The sequence below is a fragment of the Mus caroli genome, unplaced genomic scaffold (assembly GCF_978045245.1).
Source record: "Mus caroli unplaced genomic scaffold, Mus_caroli_1 scaffold_10, whole genome shotgun sequence".
NCBI classification, from domain to species: domain Eukaryota; kingdom Metazoa; phylum Chordata; class Mammalia; order Rodentia; family Muridae; genus Mus; species Mus caroli.
In genome coordinates, this window is record NW_028227265.1 from 86,531,638 (window position 1) to 86,559,210 (window position 27,573).

At 38.2% G+C, this 27,573-nt stretch overlaps 2 protein-coding genes across 2 annotated transcripts; both read left to right on the forward strand.

Moving 5' to 3' along the window:
* The first annotated feature begins 1,719 nt into the window (after positions 1-1,719).
* On the forward strand, positions 1,720-3,997 carry LOC110300269 (disintegrin and metalloproteinase domain-containing protein 26A-like). Its single transcript, XM_085844003.1, has one exon. It carries the CDS (start codon positions 1,731-1,733, stop codon positions 3,873-3,875), a length of 2,145 nt encoding a protein of 714 aa, XP_085700129.1. The 5' UTR covers positions 1,720-1,730; the 3' UTR covers positions 3,876-3,997.
* A 5,601-nt stretch (positions 3,998-9,598) lies between these two features.
* Positions 9,599-27,321, forward strand: LOC110300223 (disintegrin and metalloproteinase domain-containing protein 26A-like). The gene is made up of 3 exons (XM_021170302.3): positions 9,599-9,650; positions 12,169-12,257; positions 24,990-27,321. The coding sequence occupies exon 3, from the start codon at positions 25,111-25,113 to the stop codon at positions 27,319-27,321; it is 2,211 nt and encodes a 736-aa protein (XP_021025961.3). The 5' UTR covers positions 9,599-9,650; positions 12,169-12,257; positions 24,990-25,110.
* The last annotated feature ends 252 nt before the right edge of the window (positions 27,322-27,573 follow it).

Sequence of the window (27,573 nt, forward strand, 5' to 3'; positions counted from 1 at the left end):
AAACTTTAAAATGCTTTCAAATTTCATTTTATTCCAGTCACAATGGATAAAACTAACAAAATTAAAAATAGCACATACTGAGAGCAGTGAGGTAACAGGAACAATTACTTAGTGCTTGGAGGAGTAAAAACTAGTGCAACTAATAAGGAAGTCAGAATAGAGATTCCTCAAATATAGGAAAAGACATTTACTGCAAGATATATCTGTCTGATCCTTGAACATATAACCAAAGGACTCAACACTTCACTGGAGGAATAATTACTCATCCATGTTCAGAGCTTCCCTATTCATAACAGTCATAAATGGCAAAGAGCCCAGAAGGACATCCTTGATGATGAGATAATGAAATGTAGTACATTTACACAATGGACTATTATTCAACTATTAAGAAACATGTAATTTGCTTATAAGTTGATGGAGCTAGAAACAATCATCACAAGGAAGGTAAGACAAACATTGTATATTTCTCTTAGACTTGAATGTTACCATTTTGGACTTCGCTGTCTATGTATCATTTCTCATACACAAAGAGGTTATCTGTCTAGTAAGGAATGAAGAAGTGGAAGATAGTCCCAGAAAAATATATAGAAGAAAATTATAGCAGGATGACTAACAGTCATGGATGATGGGAGGACTGGATAAGGCAGAAATATATGATGAGGGATTGAGGGATAACTGATAGTAAAACCTACAACTTTAGAAGCAGGGGCATAGAGAGAATATATATATATATATATATATATATATATATATATATATATGTATATGTGTGTGTGTGTTATTTATATACATATATTTTTAATTCAAGTTGATTATAAAGAGAAAGACTATGCCTCAAATTAAGCTGTCTAAAATTATCTCCAATACCTAGAATGGATTACATGTTTTTGAGCTGTTGGCCAAGGAAATTATCAATCACTATAGGATATTGCTAATGCTATAAGTACAAAGGTACAGGTAAAGCTAAAACACTATTGATGATGATACCACATAGTTATGGAAAAATAACATAGATACTGTATTACTAGATGGTAGTAAACTTGGGACTTCAACATTTAGGCAAGCTTTCATATATATATAAAAATGCCCTATTTGCTTCCAGTATAAAGATGACAATAATCTTACCCATAAGTCATATACCTATTACAAGCTGTAGTGATGGACTGCCTATAAGTTGCTCATGATTTCAATAGTAAAAAAGAAAAAAAAAAAAGGAAGCTCACCAATTTGTTCAGATTGAATTTAAGTCATGCTATGGAACCCATATTTCTAATGTTTATGTTTAGATAAATAAGTCATATGACCTAGGAGGATATCTATAGCTATGAGTTCACATAATGAATATTACAATAAAATGACTACTAATGGCATATTGTCTCCAGTGAGAATGAAACTCATTTCCAAATTCAACCCATAGACCAGTTCATTGCTCAGCATAAGGCCAAAGTGTATACAATCATATCTAAGGAAAAATGGAAGCAGAATGTTGAAATATCTTGGAACAATGATTAATTGATTTTAACCCATTCTATGCAGTTATGCCATCTAACATAACTTGACCATGATTTGCCAATAGCTATGTTTGCCCTTATTTGCCTGTTTCTTTTAGTCCTACCACCCTTATGACTCAACCGTGTCAGAAGACATCAGTGCTGCCTGCAACCACACAAAGTGAGGACTGGGACACCAAGGACTTATCAAGCTCCTCCTTGGCTCTCTAATAGGATATAATGACTGGGGCTAAGGCCCTGGTCCATAAAAGGAACATGTTCTTTAAGTTCTGCCTGTGGAAGATGTTCTTCTTCTCTGCATGGTCATCAATTGGACATGCTAAGTACAATAGCCTTCCAGAAGTAGTGATACCCTTGAGGGTCACTGTCACTAAAGGAAATAATATTTCACCAGGTTGGCTGTCCTATAGCCTGAACATTGGGGGGAAGAGGCACATAATCACTATGAAACCCAAGAAAAACTTGATATCCAGAAACTTCTTATTATTCACTTATAGTGATCAAGGTGATCTCCTTGTAGAACAGCCTTTTGTGCAGAATGACTGCTACTACCATGGCTACGTGGATGAAGACCCAGAATCCATGGTCATTGTCAATACCTGTTTTGGGAGTTTGCAAGGCACACTAGAAATAAATGGCACGATTTATGAAATCATGCCCAAGAGCTCAACATCAACATTTGAACATCTGGCTTACAAAATGGACAATGGGGAGTCAGAACCATCTCCCATGAGATGTGGGTTATCAGAAGAGGAAATAGCACGACAAATGAAGCTTCAAGAAAGCAATGCCTCCACTCTTTTGCAAATCCCCTATGAAAATTGGTGGACCCATCACAGGTTTATTGATTATTTTGTAGTAATAGATCATAATCGATATGTTCATAGAAATAACAATACCACGACTTGTATTCAAGAAATGTTGCAAGTAGTCAATATATTAAATGGTTTTTATCTTCAAATAGAGACTGATGTGGTTTTAACCAAACTTGAAGTGTGGAGTCAAAATAATCTTATCAATGTAGAAGAAGAAATGTCAAAGGTCCTAGGTGCATTCTGTAAATGGAAGATAAAAACGATTGGCAATCGTGTTAGACATGATATCATACACCTTTTTGTCAGACGTGGTTATGGTATATATTTAGGGTTAGCTAATGTAGGTACAGTTTGTTTAACTTATAACTGTGCAGTTAACAGTTTTCTTACTGATTCGTTATCAGATATGGCATTCATCATAGCACATGAGATGGGTCATAACTTGGGCATGATGCATGATGGAAGTGCATGCACATGTGGGTTAAGTAGCTGCATAATGGCCCCATATAAATCGAATTCTCCAAAATTCAGTAACTGTAGTTATCAAGAAATGTTTTCAGTTGTTACCAAAAGAAGTTGCTTGTATGATATTCCAGATGCACTAAAAACAATAAACCTGATGTCAACAATGTGTGGCAACAACTTGGTTGAAGAAGGAGAGGAGTGTGATTGTGGGAACTCTGAATCCTGTTTACAAGATCCTTGCTGTAGCAGCAACTGTGTTCTCAAACCTGGTGCTCAATGTGCTTTTGGACTTTGTTGCAAAAATTGCCAGTTCCTTAAAACAGGCACTGTGTGTAGACAAGAGAAAAATGAGTGTGACCTTCCAGAGTGGTGCAATGGAACTTCAGGTGAGTGTCCAGAAGATGTGTATAAAGCAGACGGAATCCCTTGCAGTGGTAAGGGTTTTTGCTATAAAATGGAATGTCAACAACGTGATAAACAGTGTCGGAAGATTTTTGGCAATGGAAGTCGAAGTGCAGATGAAATTTGCTACATGGAAATGAACAGACAGGGTGACCGCTTTGGGAACTGTGGCAATGATAGCTCTACGTATAGAAGATGCCAACTCGCTGATGTACTCTGTGGGCGAATTCAGTGTAAGAATGTGATACAACTTCCCCAAAGGAGAAACCATGAGACAGTGCATTATACTCACTTCAGTAATGTCACCTGCTGGAGTATGGACTATCATTTTGGGATCACCATTGATGACGTTGGAGCAGTGAGTGATGGCACAGCTTGTGGGCCAGACTATTTATGTGTTGATAGAAAGTGTGTCAGCAAGTCTGTTCTGGTAAGTAACTGTACACCACAGTTATGCCATATGCAAGGAGTCTGCAACAATAAGAACCACTGCCATTGTAATAACACATGGGAACCACCAGACTGTCAACTACGTGGCCATGGAGGTAGTTTAGACAGTGGACCACCTCCAGTGCCTTTATCTCCTTCCAATTGGAGTATGTACTTCCTAGCTTTTATAATTATGTATGTGCTTGGCTTTATTGCTTTGTATGGCATTCGTGAATTAAAGAAAAAATCCTAAAAAGATCGGTGCCAGACTGAGAGTCTGGTGATAAAAATCTCACTAGAAAATAACAGGATCTCTGATCTTCAGACTTGCAAAATCTGAAGAAGATGCCATGCTTAAATCAAAACAAAATAATAATGATAATAAAATGTATCCTACAAAACTTCCTTCAGGTATTTATGTGTAGATATTTTAATCTCTCTCTCTCTCTCTCTCTCTCTCTCTCTCTCTCTCTCTCTCTCTCTCTCTCTCTCTCTCTCTCTCTCTCTCCCTCCCTCCCTCTCTATGTTTCTGTCAATGTATCTGTGTGTGTGTGTGTCCATGTGCACACGTACACACGCCCACCCATGTGTCTGTGTGCAATCCCAGGTAAGAAATTCTGCATCATCTACTTTGCTTTAGAATCAAAAGCATTCACCAACATGTTAAAGAAAGTCCTATACAGTCAGAATTTCATTTCTTCAGTTTTGACCTGTTACTCATAGAGTTGGTGTCTGTCTTCCATAAACATGGGTCCAACCCATGAGCCTCTGTAGGTGTTTCTTGGCATTTGGTGTCTCTCAGCTTGAAAGCCCTTCCCCCTTTTCATTCTGCTTTTTCATGGAAAGAATGGGAGCATCCAGTCCCATTTCTTCATGACAATTCCTGTCCACTAAAGGTTGGCCCTAGCAGAGCCAGAGTGAGTTTGGAAATCTGAGAGAACAATATGAGGTTCCTGGTTTGGTTGCTGTAGTCTCAGATCTTTAAATGCTTCTCAGCCATTCAAGATTTCTCTGAGGAGAGTTTTCAGTTTTAGGTCTGTACTCCATTTTTAAATTGAATTATTTGGATTCTTTGTCTTAACTTCTCAAGTTCTTTAAATATTTTGGAGTTTAACCCTCTGTCTGTTGTATTTTGATTGAAGATCTTTGCCAAATCTGTAGATTCTCATCCAGTCCTATTGATGGTATCGTTTGACTTACAGAGACTTTTCAGTTTCATGAAGTCCATTTATGTATTTTTTTATCTGTTTTTAATTAGATTTATTTATTTATTCTCTTTACAACCCACTATCAGCCCTCCTCCCCTGACATTACTCCCACATTTAAGTAGTCCTACAAATACCACTTCCCCTTCTGTTTTGAGAATGGGAAGCCAGGCTCTGGGTGTCCACCACCCTCACATATCAAGTCACTGTGGGACTAGGCACACCCTTTCTCACTGAGGCCAGGAACAGCTGTCCGTTTAGTGGCACAGGATCCACAAGCAGATAGGGAAGGAATAAGCTCCATTAGAGCCCCTGCTCAGGTTGTTTGGGGGACCTGTAATGCCTGAGACACTATGGTTGTTCTGCAAGCTGTCTCCTGTACTGATGACCTCAAGGCTCTGCACCAGGAACTGTTCTATTAGATTTAGACCAGCAACATTAGTTGAGCATGCACTCCCTTTCCCATTGGATGGTTTTGGCTTCCTGGTCAAAAAATCAAGTGTCAATAGATCTATGGATTGATTTCAGTGATCATAATGAGATACTGTTGATCAACCTGTTTGTTTCTAGATCAAAATCATGCAGTTTTGCCTAATATTTTTCCTGTAGTACATGTTAAAGTCAGTGATGGGGATACCTCCACAGGTTCTTTTATTGTTCAGGAGTGCTTTAGCTATCCTGGTTTGAATGTTTGTTTCCATATGAATTTGAAAGTTTTCTTCCAGGCCCTGTAAAGTATTGTGTTGGTATTTTGGAGGGAAATCAATTAAATCTGTACATTGGTTTTGGTAAAATAACCATTTTCACACTATTTATGAAATTGATCCATGTGCATGGGAGACTTTGCATCTTTTGATATCTGTGGTAGGAAATATTTAAAAAGTGGCACCATCCCACTCTATACCCAGCTGCTCACTGCTCCAGCAGTCTCATGGCCTCTGCCTCTAGGCTAGCCCCAGCCATGACCTATAGTGGTCTTCCCAGCTCTGGTTTGCTTGCCTCAGGGGTGCTAGTAACTTCTCAGCCATCTACCCCCTTTGACTAGTTGTCTCAAATCCCCTTAACCCAGTAAATTAAACTCTAGAAGCTTATAATTGATTAGTCAGATTTATATATCAATAAATTCTCAATACACAGATGCCCACACAATAATCTCAGAGCCATATGATTAGATTATAAACCTCCGACCTAGATAAGACAAATTGTCCTATAATTATCCATACCTTATTTGATATTCATAGCTACCTGTGACTATTTAAAGCCACCAGGAATCTGGATCGTCCTGTTCTTCCTCCATTTTCCTTCTTCTCCTCTGTCCCTGTCTCTGAAAATCTTAGCTCTGCCTCTTTATTCCCTGTCCAATCTCAGGCTTCTTGTTGTATTAATATTTGAATTGATTGGACTACAGATATCTTCTCCATTTTTTTTTTCTTCAGAGACTTGAAGTTCTTGTCCTATAGATTTTTCATTTTCTTGGCTAGAGTTACATAGAATATTTTGTCTTCGTTGTGGCTCTTTTTTTATGGTATTATCTCCCTAACCGATTTCACAGGCTGTTCATCACTTGTACAATGAGGGCTACTGACTTCTTTGTGTTAATTTTATATCCAGCCACATGGCCGAAGGTGTTTATCACCTGTAAAACTTCTCTAGTAGAATTTTAGGGATCATTTATAGACACTCTCATAACATATCATCTGCAAATTGTGATACTTTGTCTTCTTCATTTCCAATTTGTATCCCCTTCATCATCTTTTGTTGTCTTATTGCTCTTGCTAGAACTTCAAGTACTATATTGGATAGGGAGAGACTGGACTTCCTTGTCCAGTCCCTGATTTTAGTGGAATGGCTTTAAAAGTTTCTCTTCATTTATTTTGATATTAGCTACTACCTTGCTGTATATTTCCTTTATTGTGTTTTGGTATGTAACCCTTGTGTTTCTAATCTCTCTAAGACTTTAAATATGAAGGGTCGTTGGATTTTATCAAAGGCCATTTTGACTCCTAATAAGATGATGGTGCTTTGTTTGGTTGGTTGGTTGATTTTTTATTTACATGGTTGACTACATTGATATATTCTCATATATTGAACTACCCGTGCAACCTGGAATGAAGCCTACATGATAATGGTGGATGATGTCTTTGATGTGTTATTAGATATATTAGAGTGAAAGTATTTTATTGAGTATTTTGCATCAATGTTCATAAGAGAAATCAGTCTGAAGTACTTTTTTGTTGTTGAATCTTTGTGTGAATTAGGTATCAAGATGACTGTGTCCTCATAAATTGACTATGTCAATGTTCCTTGTTTCTCTTTTGTAGAATAGTTTGAGGAGTATTGGTATTACCTCTTCTTAAAATGTCTAATAGAATTTGGTACTGAAACCATCTGGCACTGGGCTTTATTGTTTGGTAGCCTGTTAATGACTACTTAGATTTTCCAATTTTGTGGAATATAGGCTTTTGAAATAACACCTAATGATTCTTGAACTTCCTCTGTATACTTTGTTTTGTCTCCCTTTTAATTTCTGATTTTGTTGATTTGGGAAAGATCATTTTACTGTTCAGTTATTTTCACTAAGGCTTTGCCTATCTTGTTGATTTTCTCAAGGAATCAGCCCTGGGTTTTGTTCATTCTTCATAATGTTCTCATCTTTCTGATTGATTTCAGCCCACAGTTTGACTACATCTACTCACCTCTTGGATGTGCTTGCTTCTCTTTTCTAGAGTTTTCAGGTATACTTTTTGATTCATTAGTATGAGTATTCTCCAGTTTCTTTATGAATGTCCTTAGTGCTATGATTTTTCCTCTTACCACTGCTTTCATTGTGTCCCCTAAGTTTGGGTATGTAGTGTCTTCATTATTTATTTCTTCCCTGCCCCATTGATTGTTACATGGTGAGCTGTTCAGTTTCTATGAATATATATGTGTTCTATTGGTATGTTGTTGCTGAAGTCCAGCTTTAATCCATGGTGATCCTATAGGATGCAAGGGGTTATTCCAAATGTCTGATATCTGTTGAGGCTAGCTTTGTGACTGATTATATGGTCAATTATGGAAAAGGTTCAAGGATGTGCCAAGAAGGTATATTCTTTAGTGTTTGCGTGAAGTGTTCTATTGATATCTGTTAGATCCATTGGAATTATAACCTCTCTTAGCTTCATTATTTCTGTTTAGCTTCTGTCTTGATGATCTGTTCAGTTAAAGCGGGGTGTTGAAGTCTCCTACTATTAGTTGGGTTCAATGTGCAATTTAATCTTTTGTCATGTTACTTTTGCAAATGTGGATGCCCTTGATTTGGTACATAGATGTTCAGAATTAAAATGTCCTCTTGTTCGAATTTTCCTTTGATAAGTATAAAATATCCTTCCCAATTTCTTTTGATGAATTTTACTTGAAAGTCTATTTCAGTAGATATTACAATGGCTACTCTAGCTGGCTTCTTGGGTCCATTTGCTTGGTAAATTTTCTTCCAGACTTTTACTGTAAGATAATGTCTATATTTTTTTGCTGAGATATGTTTCTTGTATACAGCAGAATGATGGATTCTGTTTACACATCCATTCTATTAGCATGGTCTTTTTATTGGAGAATTGCATCCATTTATGTGCCCCAAGATTTGGATGTAAATTGTATTCATTTTCATTTAATTTGGGATGGCTTAAATTTTCTTCTTGATTTCTTCTTTTAATCAGTGTTGATAGAGTAGCATGCTGTCTAGAATCCATGACTTTGAGTAGTCACTGTCACATGTTTTGTTTTGAAACTCTGTTTTACCACTATCAACAACATGGGATTTAAACTTGCATACTACCAGATGGTTTCTTTTGGAGAAAGTCCTAGGAGCTTTTGAGAACAGCATTCTGCTTTGTTACATAGAGAGATGGGGCCTCCAAATCCTATTTCTTGATAGTAATTCCTGTCTACTATTATCTGACCCTAGGAAAAAATCTAAAGTGAAATTGGAAATCTGAAAGAGCAGTTTTCTGTGGTCTCTGCTCTCACCTAGGTGGGATCCTTAGCCCTTTCTCTGCAGTTAATTTTTGAAAAGATTTCAAAACTGCCCAAACATTATTCTCGGCCTATGAAGTTCAGCATAACTATGATATATCATGCCCAAAATTATGATCTAAGATCTCCAAGGGCTCCACTAACTCAGTCCACCATAAAAATCTGTCCTCCCACAGCCATGTAACAACCTCCAAAACCCTCAACATCTATCTACATCTTCTTCCCTTCATCTCTAGTCTCAGTGCATAGAGCTCCATATTACACGTAGCCCCCTTTGCCAATTTAGAAATGGGTGTTTCTCATTACTGAGTGAGGGAACACTTTAGTACTATGCTAAAGTTGGGGTTTCATCATTTTCTTTCACCATCATGGGAAGATAATTAAAACCTGGATATTATTTCCTTAAAACCCATAACTAGATAGTAGATCATGTCGGTCAACTCTTTGTCCACTTTGCGTATAAAATGAAATCATGAAGCTATGTACAAATTTGTTTCATTGAGTAACTATTAGAAAATTATATATTCTTTGCAAATACAATTTCTAATCACACTTAAACTTTTACATTATTTTTTAGTACTAAAGGAGATGTAATCAAAAGTAAAGCCAAAGGAGTTCCTATTATAATTGAGTAAAGCTATCACTAAATGACTTTAATTGTTCTTTGTGCTTCCTTCCAGAATATTACCTGAGGCTCCCTGTGGGTTGAGGATAGGTTTCATTCACTCAGAAGAGAGAATTTCTGCATAAATACAGAAAAAAAAATCCAGTTCTCTTAAGTTTTACTCAGGACAATGTATCTATATCCAAAGGTGTGTGGGTTTCAAATTTCCATTTCTGAAATATTTTTGATATATAAAATTATCTATTTACATGTAACATTACACATAACAGTACTTACATATAAAATTATCTAATCAGGCATGGAAGTAAGACAGTTCTCTGGCAGGTAGGAAATGAGGGGTAGACAAGAAGAGTGGCATACTTCTGGCTTCTTCCTCATATTCCTGACAACAGTCAATAGCCTATTATACTTTCCTTCCTTGAGCAGTCTTTGTCCTTCTGTCTGACTGGTATGGGTATGTTCAATGCTAGTCCTAAACAAGCTTAACTGAAGCTGGTGGCCTATCAGCCTTGCTCTCTTTGTGGTTGCAGAAGCGTGATAGTGCTACCATGGCTAGGTGGGTGAAGACCCAGAATGTACTACAGCTTGTTTGGGAAGGTTGCAAGGCATACTAGAGATAAATGACAGAGCTAATAAAATCATGCCCAAGATCTCAACTTCCACATATGGACATCTGCTTCAAAAGTTGAATAGTGATGAGTCAGAATCATTTCTCATGAGATGTGGGTTAACAGAAGGAATAACAAGAGCAGTAAGTGTTCTCTGCCACTGAGCCATCTCCACTGATGTACATACAAGAGTCTTCAATGGCAGTTCTATTCCCTTAGGCACAAGGATGATCTCTTGTATGTCCTCCTCCCCTTAAAATTTCTGATGAGGAGTCAGCTTCCAGGCATATTGGGACACACTTCTGCCATTTCCTTGTTTAGCTTGTTGCTTTCTGCATTCTCTCTAGTTATTATGGGTGTTAGTATGAAGTTAGTATGTGATGGTAATCATCATGTTTTACTTAAATTTATTTCGTGAATTTATACACACACACACAGAGGAGCTTAAGGAAGGTATGGAATATATATTTATATAATATATAAATATATTTTCCACACATTCCTGAAGCTCCTGGTGTGTTCCTATATAATATTCTTCTTTAACTTTTGAGACATGATATCTGATAGAATCTGATACTGTCGATTTATGCTATCATTACTAGCAAGCAACCCACAGAATCTTCTTGGCCTCTCTCACTTCAAAGAGCTAGTATTGACAAATGTCATTAACCTCCCCAACTTCTGTGGGCTCTGTGAATCTAAATTTTATGTGTTATACTACTGTAAGCACTTCATCCCCTGGGCCCTTTTTCCAAACCCAAACAAGATTGTTTGCTTTAATATTATTATTTTTTCACTTATCAGACAAAAATATGTCTTTATCTTTCAATTTAACAAAATCCTTCCAGATATCCCCTTGCTCAAATATCCCCAATTCATATTGTTTCCTTAAAAAAGAGAGAGAAAATGAGCAAAGTCAAACAAAACTAAAGCACATATATAACATAGAGACGCCAAAGCAAGACAAAACGGTGGAGTCTACTTTGTGTTCGCCAGCTATTTGCCCTCTTGGCTGTGGTTGATATACCCAGGGTCATTCTATTAAAGAAAACTTATTATTTATGACCCAGAAGGTATTATTTACACATAACTTCTTAATTAGCAGTGGAATATAGTGTCATTTTGAATAGGAATAGTCCACATAGACTCATATGTCTGATTGCTTGTTCACCAGTGAGGGGCACTATTAAGAGATATGAACTCTTTGGAGTAGGTATGGCCTTCTTAGAGGAAGTATGTCACTGGTGCAGGGGGGTAGCTTGAGGTTTCAAATGCTCAAGCTAGGCCCAGTCTCTTTCTTCTTGTTGTCTGCCATTCAGAATGCCTCTATGGCTTCTGCCAAGATGATAATGGACTAAACCTCTAAATCTGTAAGACAGTCCCAATTAAAAGTTTTCCTTATAAGAGTTGCTGTGGCCATGGTGTCTCTTCACAGCAATAAAATCCTAGCACATACATTGTCTTCATTTCCCATTATCCACTCAGGGATTTTGTTTGCTTTGAAAGCATGTAAAATTAGGGTATGGTATCTACAACTCTATAAATTAATGTGTACATCGATCTAGCTATGTCTGGAATATGTTGTTTCCTAGGAGTCTTTGGTACATCTAGCTCTTATATTCTTTTTGCCTCTTCCTCGGCATAGATCCCAAGACACTGAGGTCACAAGTGTAACACAGAAATACCATTTAGGATTGAGTACTCCAAAGTCTCTGACTCTCTGCATGATGCCCAGTTGTGGGTCTCTCTGTTAGTTGGTATACAAAGCTTCTATGATGAGAAACCAGTGATTGCAGTGATCTGTGGGCATAGCAAATGGCCAGGAGTCATTTTATTGCTATGTTCATTTAGCAGAATGTTTCTTGTAGGGCTTCCCTCAGATGCATAGTTGACCTAGTATCAGATTCTTAACCACTTTAGCCATGTCAGGTATGAGTTTGTTCTTATGGAAAGGGCCTTAAAGACAATAAAAATTGGTTGATTATACCCATAACATTGGGAGTCCTATTGCACTAGTGCCTGAACTGTGCCAGCAGGCTATTGTAGCTAACAGGGTTAGTAGTTTGTGGGACTAATGGCTACTTTTCTCCTAAGCAGCATTCAGAGTAACTCCAAGCCCTATGAACACTAGACAATAGGAAAGAAGATTCTAGTTGGACACCAATTCATTTTCCCTGTGTCTTTGTGTAAGTATGTGGTATGTTCAGAAATAGAATAGTACCATAATGTTGTGAAGGATAACCTATTAGCTGTCAATATAAGATTAGTATTGTCTATGGAACCCTTTTAGACAACAATTCAAAAAATATATAATTTACTTATGGTGCTGGCTGTTTAATTCTATAGTATATAATGATAATTTCAGGCATTGGATTCCTTACCTTAGAGTAACTCCAGTTAAATTCCGTTTATATAAATAAAAATTTGGAAAGCTTCTATAGTTAGAGTCTATTCAGATTTTCAAAAGGCTTTTAGTATTAGTTATCCCTCCTTATATAACCCTGTAGATATTGTCCTCCCATCAGTTCTCCAGTTCACCCCTCTCTTCTAAATTTCTCTTTATGTCTTTATAACACTGTGCTCTATTTTTGAATCTTGGAAGATTCCCTCCACCTCTCTGGCACCTAACTAGCTTCCTAAATTATGTGGATAGTCTAAATGAAGCAGACAGGTTGAAGGGCTACCACCTACAGAAGAAAAATCATGCCACGGTTTTGTTTCTGGATTACTACCATCAGGATAATTGTTTCTAGTCCTAACTACATACCTGCAAATGTCATAATTACATTTTTCTTAACTGTTGAGCAGTATGACATACAGAAATATTTCATATTTTCATCATCTATTTATCAGGTGAGGGACATCTATGCTGTTTTAGATTTCTGGTGACAAAGACTAGAACTTCAGTGAACATGGATAAATAGATACCTCTGTAGAAAGATAAGTACTTTGGATAGATGCTCTGGTATGGTAGAGTTGGATCTTGTGGTCAATCATTCCAGCTTTCTGAGGAACCTTCATACTGATTTAAACAGTGGCTCTATCAGCCTGTGTGCATATAAGTAATGAATGAACATTTTTCTTTAACTATATCCTCTCTAGTACCTGCTGTCATTTGTTTTATTGACCTTGCCCATTCTGGCTTGAGTAATACAATATCTCAAAATAGTTGTCATTTGGATGTCCTGTGGTCTTCAGAGCTTTAACCTTTTAAATGTTGTACAACCATTTTATTCTACCTTATGAGAACTCTTTCATTCTATTCCATGATTATAATTAGTTTACTTGTTGTCCTGATGTTCAGTGTTTGTGTTTGGTTTTGGCTTTTTCTGGGTTTTTTTCTTTGTAGTTGTTTGGATATTCTATGTAATGACCCTCTATCAGATTTACAATTGGTAAAGAGTTTTACCCAGTTTGATAATGACTTTTTCTTTGAATTATAGTATTCTTTGCTGTACAAAAGGTTTTCACCTTCATGGACATGGAATGTGGAAGGCCCAGCTCATTTGCTCAGTGTCATATCACGATTTGTGGTCCTATACCCTATAGCAATTTATGCTGTTCAAATCAGCAAGCTGGTGATGTGTACCACTTTATAATTTCTGCCTAAGTTCCTGCTTCAAGCTTTCTGTTGCACTTTTATACCTGCACTGACTTCACCTTGTAATGTGCTGTGGTGTGGATTTATAAGATGAAATAAACTTTTTCTCAAAACGTTACCTAGGTCTCAGCCATACTAATCTAAGTAAGAGAGAATACAAATCAATGCAGTTCCTATATGAGAAAATGTGGAGGTTCAGCAAGTAGCTAAGACTCAATTAACCAGAGCATCCAGCTATAGAACTCTTGCATAGGTAGCCATAGAACTCGGCATCTCACTACAGAGGTACTTACAAATCCACATTTGCTACTCTTTTGACAGTAACTAGACATTTGAAACAGATTAGATACTCATCAATCGCTGAATGAATGATGATAAAAATTGACGTTTTATCATGTACAAATTTCCTGTTAAAGTAGTTTTTGTTTGTTTGTTTGTTTGGTTTGGTTTTGGTTTTTGCATACTGCCTTAGTTACAGTTTCTATTGTTGTGAAGAAACACCATGACCACAGCAACTGGAAAGGAAACACAATGAAGGAAACCATCTCATTGGGGCTGATTTACAACATCGGAGGTTTAGTCTATTAATTTAATGGTAGGAAACACTGCACCATGCAAATAAACATGGTGTTAGAGAAGCTGAGCATTCTATATCTTGATCCACAGGCAGTAAAAGTGAAAGCAACAGTAGGTCTAGCTTGAGTATCTGAGACCTCAAAATGCTCCAATCCCCTCCCCCCATTGACACAATTCCTCCAACAAGGTCACATCACTTCAATAAGGCCACGCCTCATAATAGTGTCAATCCCAACATGCCAAGCATTCAAACAGATGAGTCTATGGGGTCGATTCCTTTTCCAACCACCAAACATTGTATGATATAACTCACAGTTCATTTAAATGGAGTGAACTTTGCACAAGTACAATGGTACATGTACTGGCTGGTTTTATATGTCAACTTGACCCAAGATAGTGTTATCACAAGGAAAGGAGCCTCCCTTGAGGAAATGCCTCCATGAGATCCAGCTGTCAGGCATTTTCTCAATTAGTGACCAAGAGGGGAGGGCCCATTGTGGGTGCTGCCATCCCTGGGCTGGTAGTCTTAAGTTCTAAAAGAAGCTGAGCAAGCCAGTGAAGCAAGCCAGTAAGTAATATCCCTCCATGGCCTCTGCATCAGCTCCTGCTTCCGATCTGCCTGAGATCCTGTTCTGACTTCCTTTGGAGATGAATAGCAATGTGGAAAGTATAAGCTGAATAAACCCTTTATTCCCTTGCTTGCTTCTTGGTCATGATGTTTTCTGCAAGAAATAGAAACCCTGACTAAGACAAATTGTTACCAGCATAATGGAGTATTCCTGTGACAGCCTGGCTGTGATCTGGGGAGGACTGTGGAAGGACTTTGGAACTTTGAGCTAGAAGCGCCATTAGGATATTAAGAGCTCTATGGAATGTTCTGTAGGAGCCTGGAAGATAATGTTAAGAACAGTGCAGAAGATGGAGGCCTGGCTTGTGAAATTTCAGAGGGAAGATTAAAGACTCTTATCAGGGATTTTGATGTTTTGATTGTGAAGATACTGTGGTTTTGGTTAGCTGGAGCTGAAGAATCAGCTGTGATAAACAAAATACCAGAACTACTAAAGTGAAACCTTTGCAATACAGGGACTATTGATGCTTGTTAGCTGGAGCTAAGAAATTAGTGGTGATTAAGAAGAGACCAATGCCCTTCTAGTCCTGCCAGCACTGGGGTAGCTAGGGCACAGAGTCGGCTGACACCTGCCAGCTACCCACAAGACAGTTCACGGGATGTTAATACCACTGGTGAGTGGAACACAGCGTCTGCTCCAATCCAATCGCGAGGGCCTGAGACTGCATTAATTAGGGAAGCAGAAAACCCGGCCTGATCAGGGGCACAAGTCCCTTCCGGTCCACGCCACCACAGGGGTACATTCTGTGTGAAGTCTGCAGACACCCTTGAGGTATACACAGGACCCTCCAGGGGATCTTAAGACCTCTGTGAGTGGATCACATCTTATGCCAGGAGGCAGGTTCGAACACCATATATCTGGGCACCTTCACTGCAAGAGGAGAACCTACCTAGAGAAAGTACTCTGAACACTGAAACTCAGGAGAGAGCTAGTCTCCCAGGTCTGCTGATAGAGGCTAACATAAACACCAGAGGAACAAGATGGAACGAGAGACAACTACAACAACTAACTCCAGAGATTACCACATGGTGAAAGGCAAACATAAGAATCTTACTAACAGAAACCAAGACCACTCATCATCATCAGAACGCAGCACTCCCACCCCACCCAGTCCTGGGCACCCCAACACACCCGAAAAATTAGACCCGAATTTGAAAGCATATTGCATGATGATGGTAGAGGACTTCAAGAAGGACTTTAATAACTCACTTAAAGAAATACAGGAGAACACTGCTAAACAGGTAGAAGACCTTAAAGAGAGCAGCAAAAATCCCTTAAAGTATTGCAAGAAAACACGACCAAACAGGTGAAGGAATTGAATAAAACCATCCAAGACCTAAAAAGGGAAGTAGACACTATAAAGAAAACCCAAAGTGAGGCAACGCTGGTGATAGAAACCCTAGGAAAGAAATCTGGAACCATAGATGCGAGCATCAGCAACAGAATACAAGAGATGGAAGAGAGAATCTCAGGTACAGAAGATTCCATAGAGAACATCGGCACAACAATCAAAATACAAAATGCAAAAAGATCCTAACTCAAAACATCCAGGAAATCCAAGACAAAATGAGAAGACCAAACCTACATATAATAGGAGTAGATGAGAATGAAGATTTCCAATGTAAAGGGCCAGCAAATATCTTCAACAAAATTATAGAAGAGAACTTCCCAAACCTAAAGAAAGAGATGCCCATGAACATACAAGAAACTTACAGAACTCCAAATAGACTGGACCAGAAAAGAAATTACTCCTGACACATAATAATCAGAATAACAAATACACTAAATAAAGATAGAATATTAAAAGCAGTAAGGGTAAAATGTCAAGTAACATATAAAGGCAGGCCTATCAGAATTACACCAGACTTTTCACCAGAGACTATGAAAGCCAGAAGAGCCTTGACAGATGTTATACAGACACTAAGAGAACACAAATGCCAGCCCAGGCTACTATACCCGGCAAAACTCTCAATTACCATAGATGGAGAAACCAAAGTTTTCCACGCCAAAACCAAATTTATACATTATCTTTCCACGAATTCAACCCTTCAAAGGATAATGACAGAAAAAAAAAAACAATAAAAGGACGAAAACCACCTCTTAGAAAAAGCAAGAAAGTAATCCCTTAGCAAACCAAAAAGAAGACAGCCACAAAAACAGAATGCCAACTCTAAAAACAAAAATAATAGGAAGCAAGAATTATTTTCCTTAATATCTCTTAATATCAATGGACTCAATTCCCCAATAAAAAGAAATAGACTAACAGACTGGCTACATAAACAGAACCCAACATTCTGCTGCTTACAGGAAACCCTTCTCAGGGAAAAAAGACAGACACTACCTCAGAGTGAAAGGCTGGAAACCAATTTTCCAAGCAAATGGTCTACAGAAACAAGCTGCAGTAGCCATTCTAATATCGAATAAAATTGACTTCCAACCCAAAGTTATCAAAAAACACAAGGAGGGACACTTCATACACATCAAAGGTAAAATCCTCCAAGAGGAGCTCTCAATTCTGAATATCTATGCTCCAAATGCAAGGGCAGCCACATTCATTTAAAAAAATTTAGTAAAGCTAAAATCACACCTTGCACCTCACACAATAATAGTGGGAGACTTCAACACTCCACTTTTATCAATGGACAGATCTTGGAAACAGAAACTAAACAGGGACACAGTGAAACTAACAGAAGTGATGAAACAAATGGATTTAACATATATCTACAAAACATTTTATCCTAAAACAAAAGGATATACCTTCTTCTCAGCACCTCATGGTACCTTCTCCAAAATTGACCATATAATTGTCACAAAACAGGCCTCAACAGATACAAAAATATTGAAATCGTCCCATGCTTCCTATCAGACAACCATGGACTAAGGCTTATCTTCAATAACAACATAAATAATGGAAAGCCAATATTCACGTGGAAACTGAACAACACTCTTCTCAATGATACCTTGGTCAAGGAAGGAATAAAGAAAGAAATTAAGAACTTTTTAGAGTTTAATGAAAATGAAGCCGCATCATACCCAAACCTATGGGACACTATGAAAGCATTTCTAAGAGGGAAACTCATAGCTCTGAGTGCCTCAAAAAAGAAACTAGAGAGAGCACACACTAGCAGCTTGACAACACACCTAAAAGCTCTAGAAAAAAAGGAAGGAAATTCACCCAAGAGGAGTAGATGGCAGGAAATAATAAAACTCAGGGGCGAAATCAACCAAGTGGAAACAAGAAAAACTATTCAAAGAATTAACCAAACGAGGAGCTGGTTCTTTGAGGAAATCAACAAGATAGATAAACTCTTAGCCAGACTCACTAGAGGGCACAGGCACAGCATCCTAATTAACAAAAATAGAAATGAAAAGGGAGACTAAACAAGAAAACCTGAAGAAATCCAAAATACCATCAGATCCTTCTACAAAAGTCTATACTCAACAAAACTGGAAAACCTGGATGAAATGGACAAATTTCTAGACAGATACCAGGTACCAAAGTTAAATCCGGATCAAGTTAACGATCTAAATTGTCCTATATCGCCTTAAGAAATAGAAGCAGTCTCCCAGCCAATTAGAGGCCAGGAACAGATAGGTTTAGTGCAGAGTTCTATCAGAACTTCAAAGACAATCTAATTCCAGTTTTGCACAAACTATTCCCCAAAATAGAAGTAGAAAGTACTCTACCCAACTCATTCTAGGAAGCCACAGTTACTCTGATACCTAAACCACAGAAAGATCCAACAAAGATAGAGAACTTCAGACCAATTTCCCGTATGAATATAGATGCAAAAATACTCAATAAAATTCTCGCTAAGAGGATCCAAGAACACATTAAAACAATCATCCATCCTGACCAAGTAGGTTTTATTCCAGGGATGCAAGGATGGCTTCATATAGGGAAATCCATCAACATAATAAATTATGTAAACAAACTCAAAGAAAAAACACATGATCATCTCCAAAGACACGGAAAAAGCATTCGACAAGATCCAACACCCATTCATGATAAAAGTCTTGGAAAGATCAGGAATTCAAGGCCCATACCTAAACATGATAAAAGCAATCTACAGCAAACCAGTAGCCAACATCAAAGTAAATGGTGAAAAGCTTGAAGCAATCCCACTAAAATCAGGGACTAGACAAGGCTGCCCACTTTCTCCCTACCTATTCAACATCGTACTTGAAGGCCTAGCCAGAGCAATTCGACAACAAAAGGAGATCAAGGGGAAACAAATTGGAAAAGATGAAGTCAAAATATCACTTTTTTGCAGATGATATGATAGTATATATAAGTAACCCTCAAAATTCCAACAGAGAACTGCTAAACCTGATAAACAGCTTTGGTGAAGTAGCTGGATATAAAATTACCTCAAACAAGTCAATGGCCTTTCTCTACACAAAGAATAAACAGGCTAAAAAAGAAATTAGGGAAACAAAACCCTTCTCAATAGTCATAAATAATATAAAATATCTTGGCATGACTCTAACTAAGGAAGTGAAAGATCTGTATGATAAGAACTTCAAGTCTCTGAAGAAAGAAATTAAAGAAGATCTCAGAAGATGGAAAGATATCCCATGCTCATGAATTGGCAGGATCAATTTAGTAAAAATGGCTATCTTGCCAAAAGCCATCTACAGATTCAATGCAATCCCCATCAAAATTCCAACTCAATTAATCAACGAATTAGAAAGAACAATCTGCAAATTCATCTGGAATAATAAAAAATCTAGGATAGCAAAAACTCTTCTCAAGTATAAAAGAACCTCCAGTGGAATCACCATGCATGACCTAAAGCTTTACTAGAGAGCAATTGTGATAAAAAAAACTGCATGGTAGTGGTATAACTACAGAAAAGTAGACCAATGGAATAGAATTGAAGACCCAGAAATGAACCCATATACCTATGGTCACTTGATCTTCGACAAGGGAGCTAAAATCATCCAGTGGAAAAAAGACAGCATTTTCAACAAATGGTGCTGGCACAACTGGTGGTTATCATGTAGAAGAATGGGAATCGCTCCATCCCTATCTCCTTGTACTAAGGTGAAATCTAAGTGGATCAAGGAGCTCCACATAAAACCAGAGAAACTGAAACTTATTGAGGAGAAAGTGGGGAATAGCCTCAAAGATATTGGCACAGGGAAAAAAATCCTGAATAGAACAGCAATGTCTTGTCTGTAAGATCGAGAATCCACAAATGAGACCTCATAAAATTGCAAAGCTTCTGTAAGGCAAATGATACCGTCAATAAGACAAAAGGCCACCAACAGATTGGGAAAGGATCTTTACCTATCCTAAATCAGATAGAGGACTAATATCCAATATATATAAAAACCTCAAGAAGGTGGACTCCAGAAAATCAAATAACCCCATTAAAAAATGGGGCTCAGAGCTAAAGAAAGAATTCTCACCTGAGGAATACCGAATGGCTGAGAAACACCTGAAAAATGGTCCAACATCCTTAATCATCAGAGAAATGCAAATCAAAACAACCCTGAGATTCCATCTCATAGCAGTCACAATGGCTAAGATCAAAAATTTAGGTGACAGCATATGCTGCCGAGGATGTGGAGAAAGAGGAACACTCCTCCACTGTTCGTGGGATTGCAAGCTTGTACAACCACTCTGGAAATCAGTCTGGCGGTTTCTCAAAAAATTGAACATGGTACTACCGGAGGATCCTGCAATACCACTCCTGGGCATATATCCAGAAGATGTTCCAACTAGTAAGAAAGAAACATGCTCCACTATGTTCATAGCAGCCTTATTTATAATAGCCAGAAGCTGGAAAGAACCCAGGTGCCCCTCAACAGAGGATTGGATACAAAAAATGTGGTAAATTTACACAATGGAGTACTAAACGGCTATTAAAAAGAATGAATTTATGAAATTCCTAGGCAAATGGCTGGACCTGGAGGGCATCATCCTGAGTGAGGTAACCCAATCACAAAAGATCTCAAATGATATGTACTCACTGATAAGTGGATATTAGCCCAGAAACTTAGGATACCCAATATATAAGTTACAATTTGCAAAACTCAAGAAGAACAAAAACCAAAGTGTGGACACTTTGCCCCTTCTTAGAATTGGGAACAAAACACCCATGGAAGGAGTTACAGAGACAAAGTTTGGAGCTGAGACAAAAGGATGGACCATCTAGAGACTGCCATATCCAGGGATCCATCCTATAATCAGCCTCCAAATGCTGACACCATTGCATACACTAGCAAGATTTTGCTGAAAGGACCCTGATATAGCTGTCTCTAGTGAGACTATGCTGGGGCCTAGCAAAAACATAAGTGGATGCTCACAGTCAGCTATTAGATCCATCACAGGGGCCCGAATGGAGGAGCCAGAGAAAATACCCAAGGAGCTAAAGGGATCTGCAACCCTATAGGTGGAACAACATTATGAACTAACCAGTACCCCTGAGCTCTTGACTCTAGCTGCATATGTATCAAAAATGGCCTAGTCGGCCATCACTGGAAAGAGAGGCCCATTGGATTTGCAAACTTTATATGCCCCATTACAGGGGAACGCCAGGGTCAAAAAGTGGGAGTGGGTTGGTAGGGGCTGGTGGGGGAGGGTATGGGGGACTTTTGGGATAGCATTGGAAATATAAATGAGGAAAATACCTAATTTAAAAAAAAAGAAAAGAAAAGAAAAGAAAAAAAAAAAAGAAGAAGAGACCAGCATCATTGAGGTGAAATTTGGGAAGTGTTTTCTAAAGGCACAAAGAGGCTGTTTTCCAGAGACAGCCTAGTTTGTACCTTGTGCTGCAGCTGGACTTGGTAATGTGTAAGAGTTAGTCACCCACGTGGTACTGGTTTTGAAGGCATGAAGGGGTCATGAAGAGCAGCTGAGGCTTGGTGCAGTGAGAGGACTTGGAAGGCCATTGGTGAAGGTGCTGTCTCAGTAGCAATTGATGGCCCAAGGCTGAAGGGGTCATGCAAAGGATTTGAGGCTTGGCACCATGAAGAGAGCCTATGAGAGGCAATTGGTGAAGCCTAGTTGCAGCAAAAGATAGCAGTGTTTTGGAGATGCTAGTACCATGAGATGACCATCAAGAACAGCAGCAGCAGTGAATTACAAGCAGTTGGAGCCTAGAAGACAAGGGGTATGCTACAATGGGCAGAGTTGGAGAAGTCACCCAAGCCCATGGAGGACCCCAGAAGATTATGAGTGGTTGCCAGACGTTGGACAGTTAGAGTTTGATTTTGCTTTTGATTGTGACTGCCCTGATATCTTTCCCTCTTGAAGGAAGGATGTATTTTATGGACCCCAGAGTTAAGAGACATTGAACTACAAAAAGAATTTGATTTTTAAAAGAGATTGGATATTTTAAAGGGATTGAAAATGTAATATGTAAAGACTGTGGGAATTTTAAAGTTATTTAGAACTTGAGGTTAAATAAGAGAGTAAGGCTTGAGCTTATTAGTGATATGCTTGTGTGTCAAGTTGACAAGGGGTACAATTGTACTGGCCGTTTTTGTATGTCAACTTGACAGAAGCTGGAGTTATCACAGAGAAAGGAGTCTCCCTTGACAAAATACCTCCCTCCCTGAGATCCAGCTGTTAGGCATTTTCTCAATTAGTGATCAAGGGTGGGAGGGCCCATTGTGAGTGGTGCTTTCCCTGAACTGGTAGTCCTGGATTTTATAAGAAAGCAAGATTAGAAAGACAGGGGAAGCAAGCTAGTAAGTAACATCCCTCCATGGCCTCTGCGTCAGCTCCTGCTTCCTGACCTGTTTGAGTCGCAGTCCTGACTTCCTTTGGTGATGAGCAGAAATGTGGAAATGTAAGCTGAATAAATCCTTTCCTCCAAAACTTGCTTCTTGGTCATGATGCTTGTGCAGGAATAGAAACCCTGACTAAGACAGTAGATAACAGAGAGCACATGTTCTACTACTTGAGAAACCATCACACTGAAAAAGCATCCTAAAGTTTTTCATTCCTTAGCAATATGAGAGGAAGTTTGACAATGAGGACATCATGTTATAGAGGTTCTAGACTCTGCATTTTCCAGACAATGAATTTATTCTATTTAGTAATACAGTCCATTTGTTCTACCTAATGATACCATTATAGAAAATTATCAAAAAGTGAAAACACAAGGTCAATTATGTGCTGTTTAGAAACAAAGTGTTATAACATCTAAATGAGAAAGAGTTGGAAATCCTAACAGGGGCATAGGGCAGAAGGAAGGATCATCAGGGAGCTATGGCACATGCCTTTATTTCTGGAACTGGGGAGGCAGAGGCAGACAGATCTCTGAGTTTCAGGCCAACCTGGTCTACACAGTGAGGGTTATGACAGACAGGACAGGACATAGAAACTGTCTCAAAAGAACAAAAAGGAACAAACAAATAAGGAGATAAATAATAACAAAAATGAAGAAGTAAGAGTAGAAGGAGGAAAAGGAGGAGGAAGAGGAGGAGGGAAAGAATAAAGAGTCGGAGGTCTCAAGGAAGAATATCTTTATGAACTAAGTTTCTAGATGTAACCCAATTTCAACAGAAAACTTTGAAATGCTTTTAAATTTCATTTTATTCCAGTCACAATGGACAAAACTAACAAAATTAAAAATAGCACGTACTGACAGCAGTGAGGTAACAGGAACAATTACTTAGTTCTTGTAGGAGTATAAACTAGTGCAACAAATAAGAAAATCAGAATGGAGATTCCTCAAACATAGGAAAAGAGATTTACTCCAAGATATATCTGTCTGAACCTTGAACATATAATCAAAGGACTCAACACTTCACTAGAGGAATAATTACCCATCCATGTTCGCAGCTTCCCTATTCATAACAGTCATAAATGGCAAAGAGCCCAGATGAACATCCTTGATGATGAGATAATGAAATGTAGTACATTTACACAGTGGACTATTATTCAACTATTAAGAAACATGTAATTTGCTTATAAATTGATGGAGCTAGAAACAATCATCACTAGGAAGGTAAGACAAACATTGCATATTTCTCTTAGAAGTGAATGTTACCATTTTGGGCTTGGCTATCTATGTATCATTTATCATACACAAAGAGGTTATCTGTCTAATAAGGAATGAGGGAGAAGAGGAAGATAGTCCCAGGAAAATATATATAGAGAAAATTATAGCAGGATGACTAACAGTCATGGATGATGAGAGGACTGCATAAGGCAGAAATATATGATGAAGGATAACTGAGAGTAAAACCTACAACTATAGAAGCAGGGACATAGAGAGACTATATATATGTATATGTATATATGTGTATATATATACATATGTATATGTATATATATATATTTAATTCAAGTTGATTATAAAGAAAAAGACTATACCTCAAATTAAGCTGCCTAAAATTATCTCCAGTACCTAGAATGGATTACATCTTTTTGAGCTGTTTGCCAAGGACATTGTCAATCACTATAGGATATTGTTATTGCTATAAGTACAAACATAAAACTAAAGCTAAAACACTATTGATGAGGATACCATATACTTATGAAAAAAATAATATAGATACCGTATTACTAGATGGTAGTAAACTTGGGACTTTGACATTTAGGCAACTTTTTATATATATCTAAAAATGCCCTATTTGCTTCCAGAGTAAAGATAACAATAATCTTACCCATTCGTCACATGACTATTTCAAGCTGTAGTAATGGACTGCCTATAAGCTGCTCATGGTTTCAATATTTTTTTTTTAAAAAAAGGGAGGGGAAGCTCACCAATTGGTTCAGATTGAATTTAAGTCATGCTATGGAACCCATATTTCTAATGTTTATGTTTAGATAAATAAGTCATATGACCTAGGAGGATATCTATAGCTATGAGTTCACATAATGAATATTACAATAAAATGACTACTAATGGCATATTGTCTCCAGTGAGAATGAAACTCATTTCCAAATTCAACCCATAGACCAGTTCATTGCTCAGCATAAGGCCAAAGTGTATACAATCATATCTAAGGAAAAATGGAAGCAGATTTTTGAAACATCTTGGAACAGTGACTAATTGATCTTAACCCATTCTCTGCAGTTATGCCATCTAACTGAATTGACCATGATTTACCAATAGCTATGTTTGCCTTTATTTGCCTGTTTCTTTTAGTCCTACCACCCTTATGACTCAACCGTGTCAGAAGACATCAGTGCTGCCTGCAACCACACAAAGTGAGGACTGAGACAACAAGGACTTCTCAAGCTCCTCCTTGGCTCTCTAATAGGATATAATGACTGGGGCTAAGGCCCTGGTCCATAAAAGGAACATGTTCCTTAAGTTCTGCATGTGGACGATGTTCTTCCTCTGTGCATGGTCACCAATTGGACATGCTAAGTACAGTAGCCTTCCAGAAGTAGTGATACCCTTGAGGGTCACTGTCACTAGAGGAAATAATATTTCACCAGGTTGGCTGTCCTATAGCCTGAACATTGGTGGGCAGAGGCACATAATCACTATGAAACCCAAGAAAAACTTGATATCCAGAAACTTCTTATTATTCACTTATAGTGATCAAGGTGATCTCCTTGTAGAACAGCCTTTTGTGCAGAATGACTGCTACTACTATGGCTATGTAGATGAAGACCCAGAGTCCCTGGTCATTGTCAACACCTGTTTTGGAAGTTTGCAAGGCACACTAGAAATAAATGGCACAATTTATGAAATCATGCCCAAGAGCTCAACGTCAACATTTGAACATCTGGCTTACAAAATGGACAATGGGGAATCAGAACCATCTCCCATGAGATGTGGGTTATCAGAAGAGGAAATAGCACGACAAATGAAGCTTCAAGAAAGCAATGCCTCCACTCTTTTGCAAATCCCCTATGAGAATTGGTGGACCCATCACAGGTTTATTGATTATTTTGTAGTAGTAGATCATAATCGATATGTTTATAGAAATAACAATACCACGACTTGTATTCAAGAAATGTTGCAAGTAGTCAATATATTAAATGGTTTTTATCTTCAAATAGAGACTGATGTGGTTTTAACCAAACTTGAAGTGTGGAGTCAAAATAATCTTATCAATGTAGAAGAAGAAATGCCACAGGTCCTAGTTACATTCTGTAAATGGAAGACGAAAACGATTGACAATCATGTTAAATATGATATCATACACCTTTTTGTCAGACATGATTATGTTAAACTTTTAGGGTACGCTTATATAGGTACAGTTTGTAAAACTCGTAACTGTGCAGTTAACAGTTTTCTTACTGATTTGTTATCATATCTGGCATTCATCGTAGCACATGAGATGGGTCATAACTTGGGCATGGAGCATGATGGAAGTGCATGTACATGTGGGTTAAGTAGCTGCATAATGGCCCCATATGCATCGAATTCTCCAAAATTCAGTAACTGTAGTTATCAAGAAATGTTTTCAGTTGTTAACAAAAGAAGTTGCTTGTATGATATTCCAGATGCACTAGAAACAACAAATCTGGTGCCGACCATGTGTGGCAATAACTTGGTTGAAGAAGGAGAGGAGTGTGATTGTGGGAACTCTGAATCCTGTTTACAAGATCCTTGCTGTAGCAGCGACTGTGTTCTCAAACCTGGTGCTAAATGTGCTTTTGGACTTTGTTGCAAAGATTGCCAGTTCCTTCAAACAGGCACTGTGTGTAGACAAGAGAAAAATGAGTGTGACCTTCCAGAGTGGTGCAATGGAACTTCAGGTGAGTGTCCAGGAGATGTGTATAAAGCAGACGGAATCCGTTGCAGCCGTGGTGGTTATTGCTATCAAAAGGAATGTCAACGACATGATAGGCAGTGTCGGGAGATTTTTGGCAAGAGAAGTAGAAGTGCAGATGAAATTTGCTACATGGAAATGAACAGACGGGGTGACCGCTTTGGGAACTGTGGCAATGATAGCTCTGTGTATAGAAGATGTGAGCTAGCTGATGTACTCTGTGGGCGAATTCAGTGTGAGAATGTGATACAACTTCCCCAAAGGAGAAACCATGAGACAGTGCATTATACTCACTTCAGTAATAATACATGCTGGACTATGGACTATCATTTTGGGATCACCATAGATGATGTTGGAGTAGTGAGCGATGGCACAGCTTGTGCTCCAGACCATATATGTGTTGACAGAAAGTGTGTCAGCAAGTCTTTTCTGGTAAGTAACTGTACACCACAGTTATGCCATATGCAAGGAGTCTGCAACAATAAAAACCACTGCCATTGTACTAACACATGGGAACCACCATACTGTCAACTACGTGGCTATGGAGGTAGTTTAGACAGTGGACCACCTCCAGTGCCTTTATCTCCTTCCAATTGGAGTATGTACTTCCTAGCTTTTATAATTATGTATGTGCTTGGCTTTATTGCTTTGTATGGCATTCGTGAATTAAGGAAAAAAATCCTAAAATATTCGGTGCCAGACTCAGAATTTGGTGATAAAAATGTCACTAGAAAACAAGAGGATCTCTGATCTTCAAACTTGAAAAATCTGAAGAAGATGCAACAGTTAAAACAAAACAAAATAATAATAGTAATAAAATGTATCCTATAAAACTTTCTTCAGGTATTAATGTGTAGATATTTTAATATCTCTCTCTCTCTCTCTCTCTCTCTCTCTCTCTCTCTCTCTCTCTCTCTCTCTCTCTCTCTCTCTCTCTCTCCCTCTCCCTCTCCCTCTCCCTCTCCCTCTCCCTCTCCCTCTGTCTCTCTCTCTCTCCTCTCA

Excerpts from the sequence above, each read along its gene's own strand:
- LOC110300269 (XM_085844003.1), top strand. The coding sequence starts at position 1,731 with ATGACTGGGGCTAAGGCCCTGGTCCATAAAAGGAACATGTTCTTTAAG.
- LOC110300223 (XM_021170302.3), top strand. The coding sequence starts at position 25,111 with ATGACTGGGGCTAAGGCCCTGGTCCATAAAAGGAACATGTTCCTTAAG.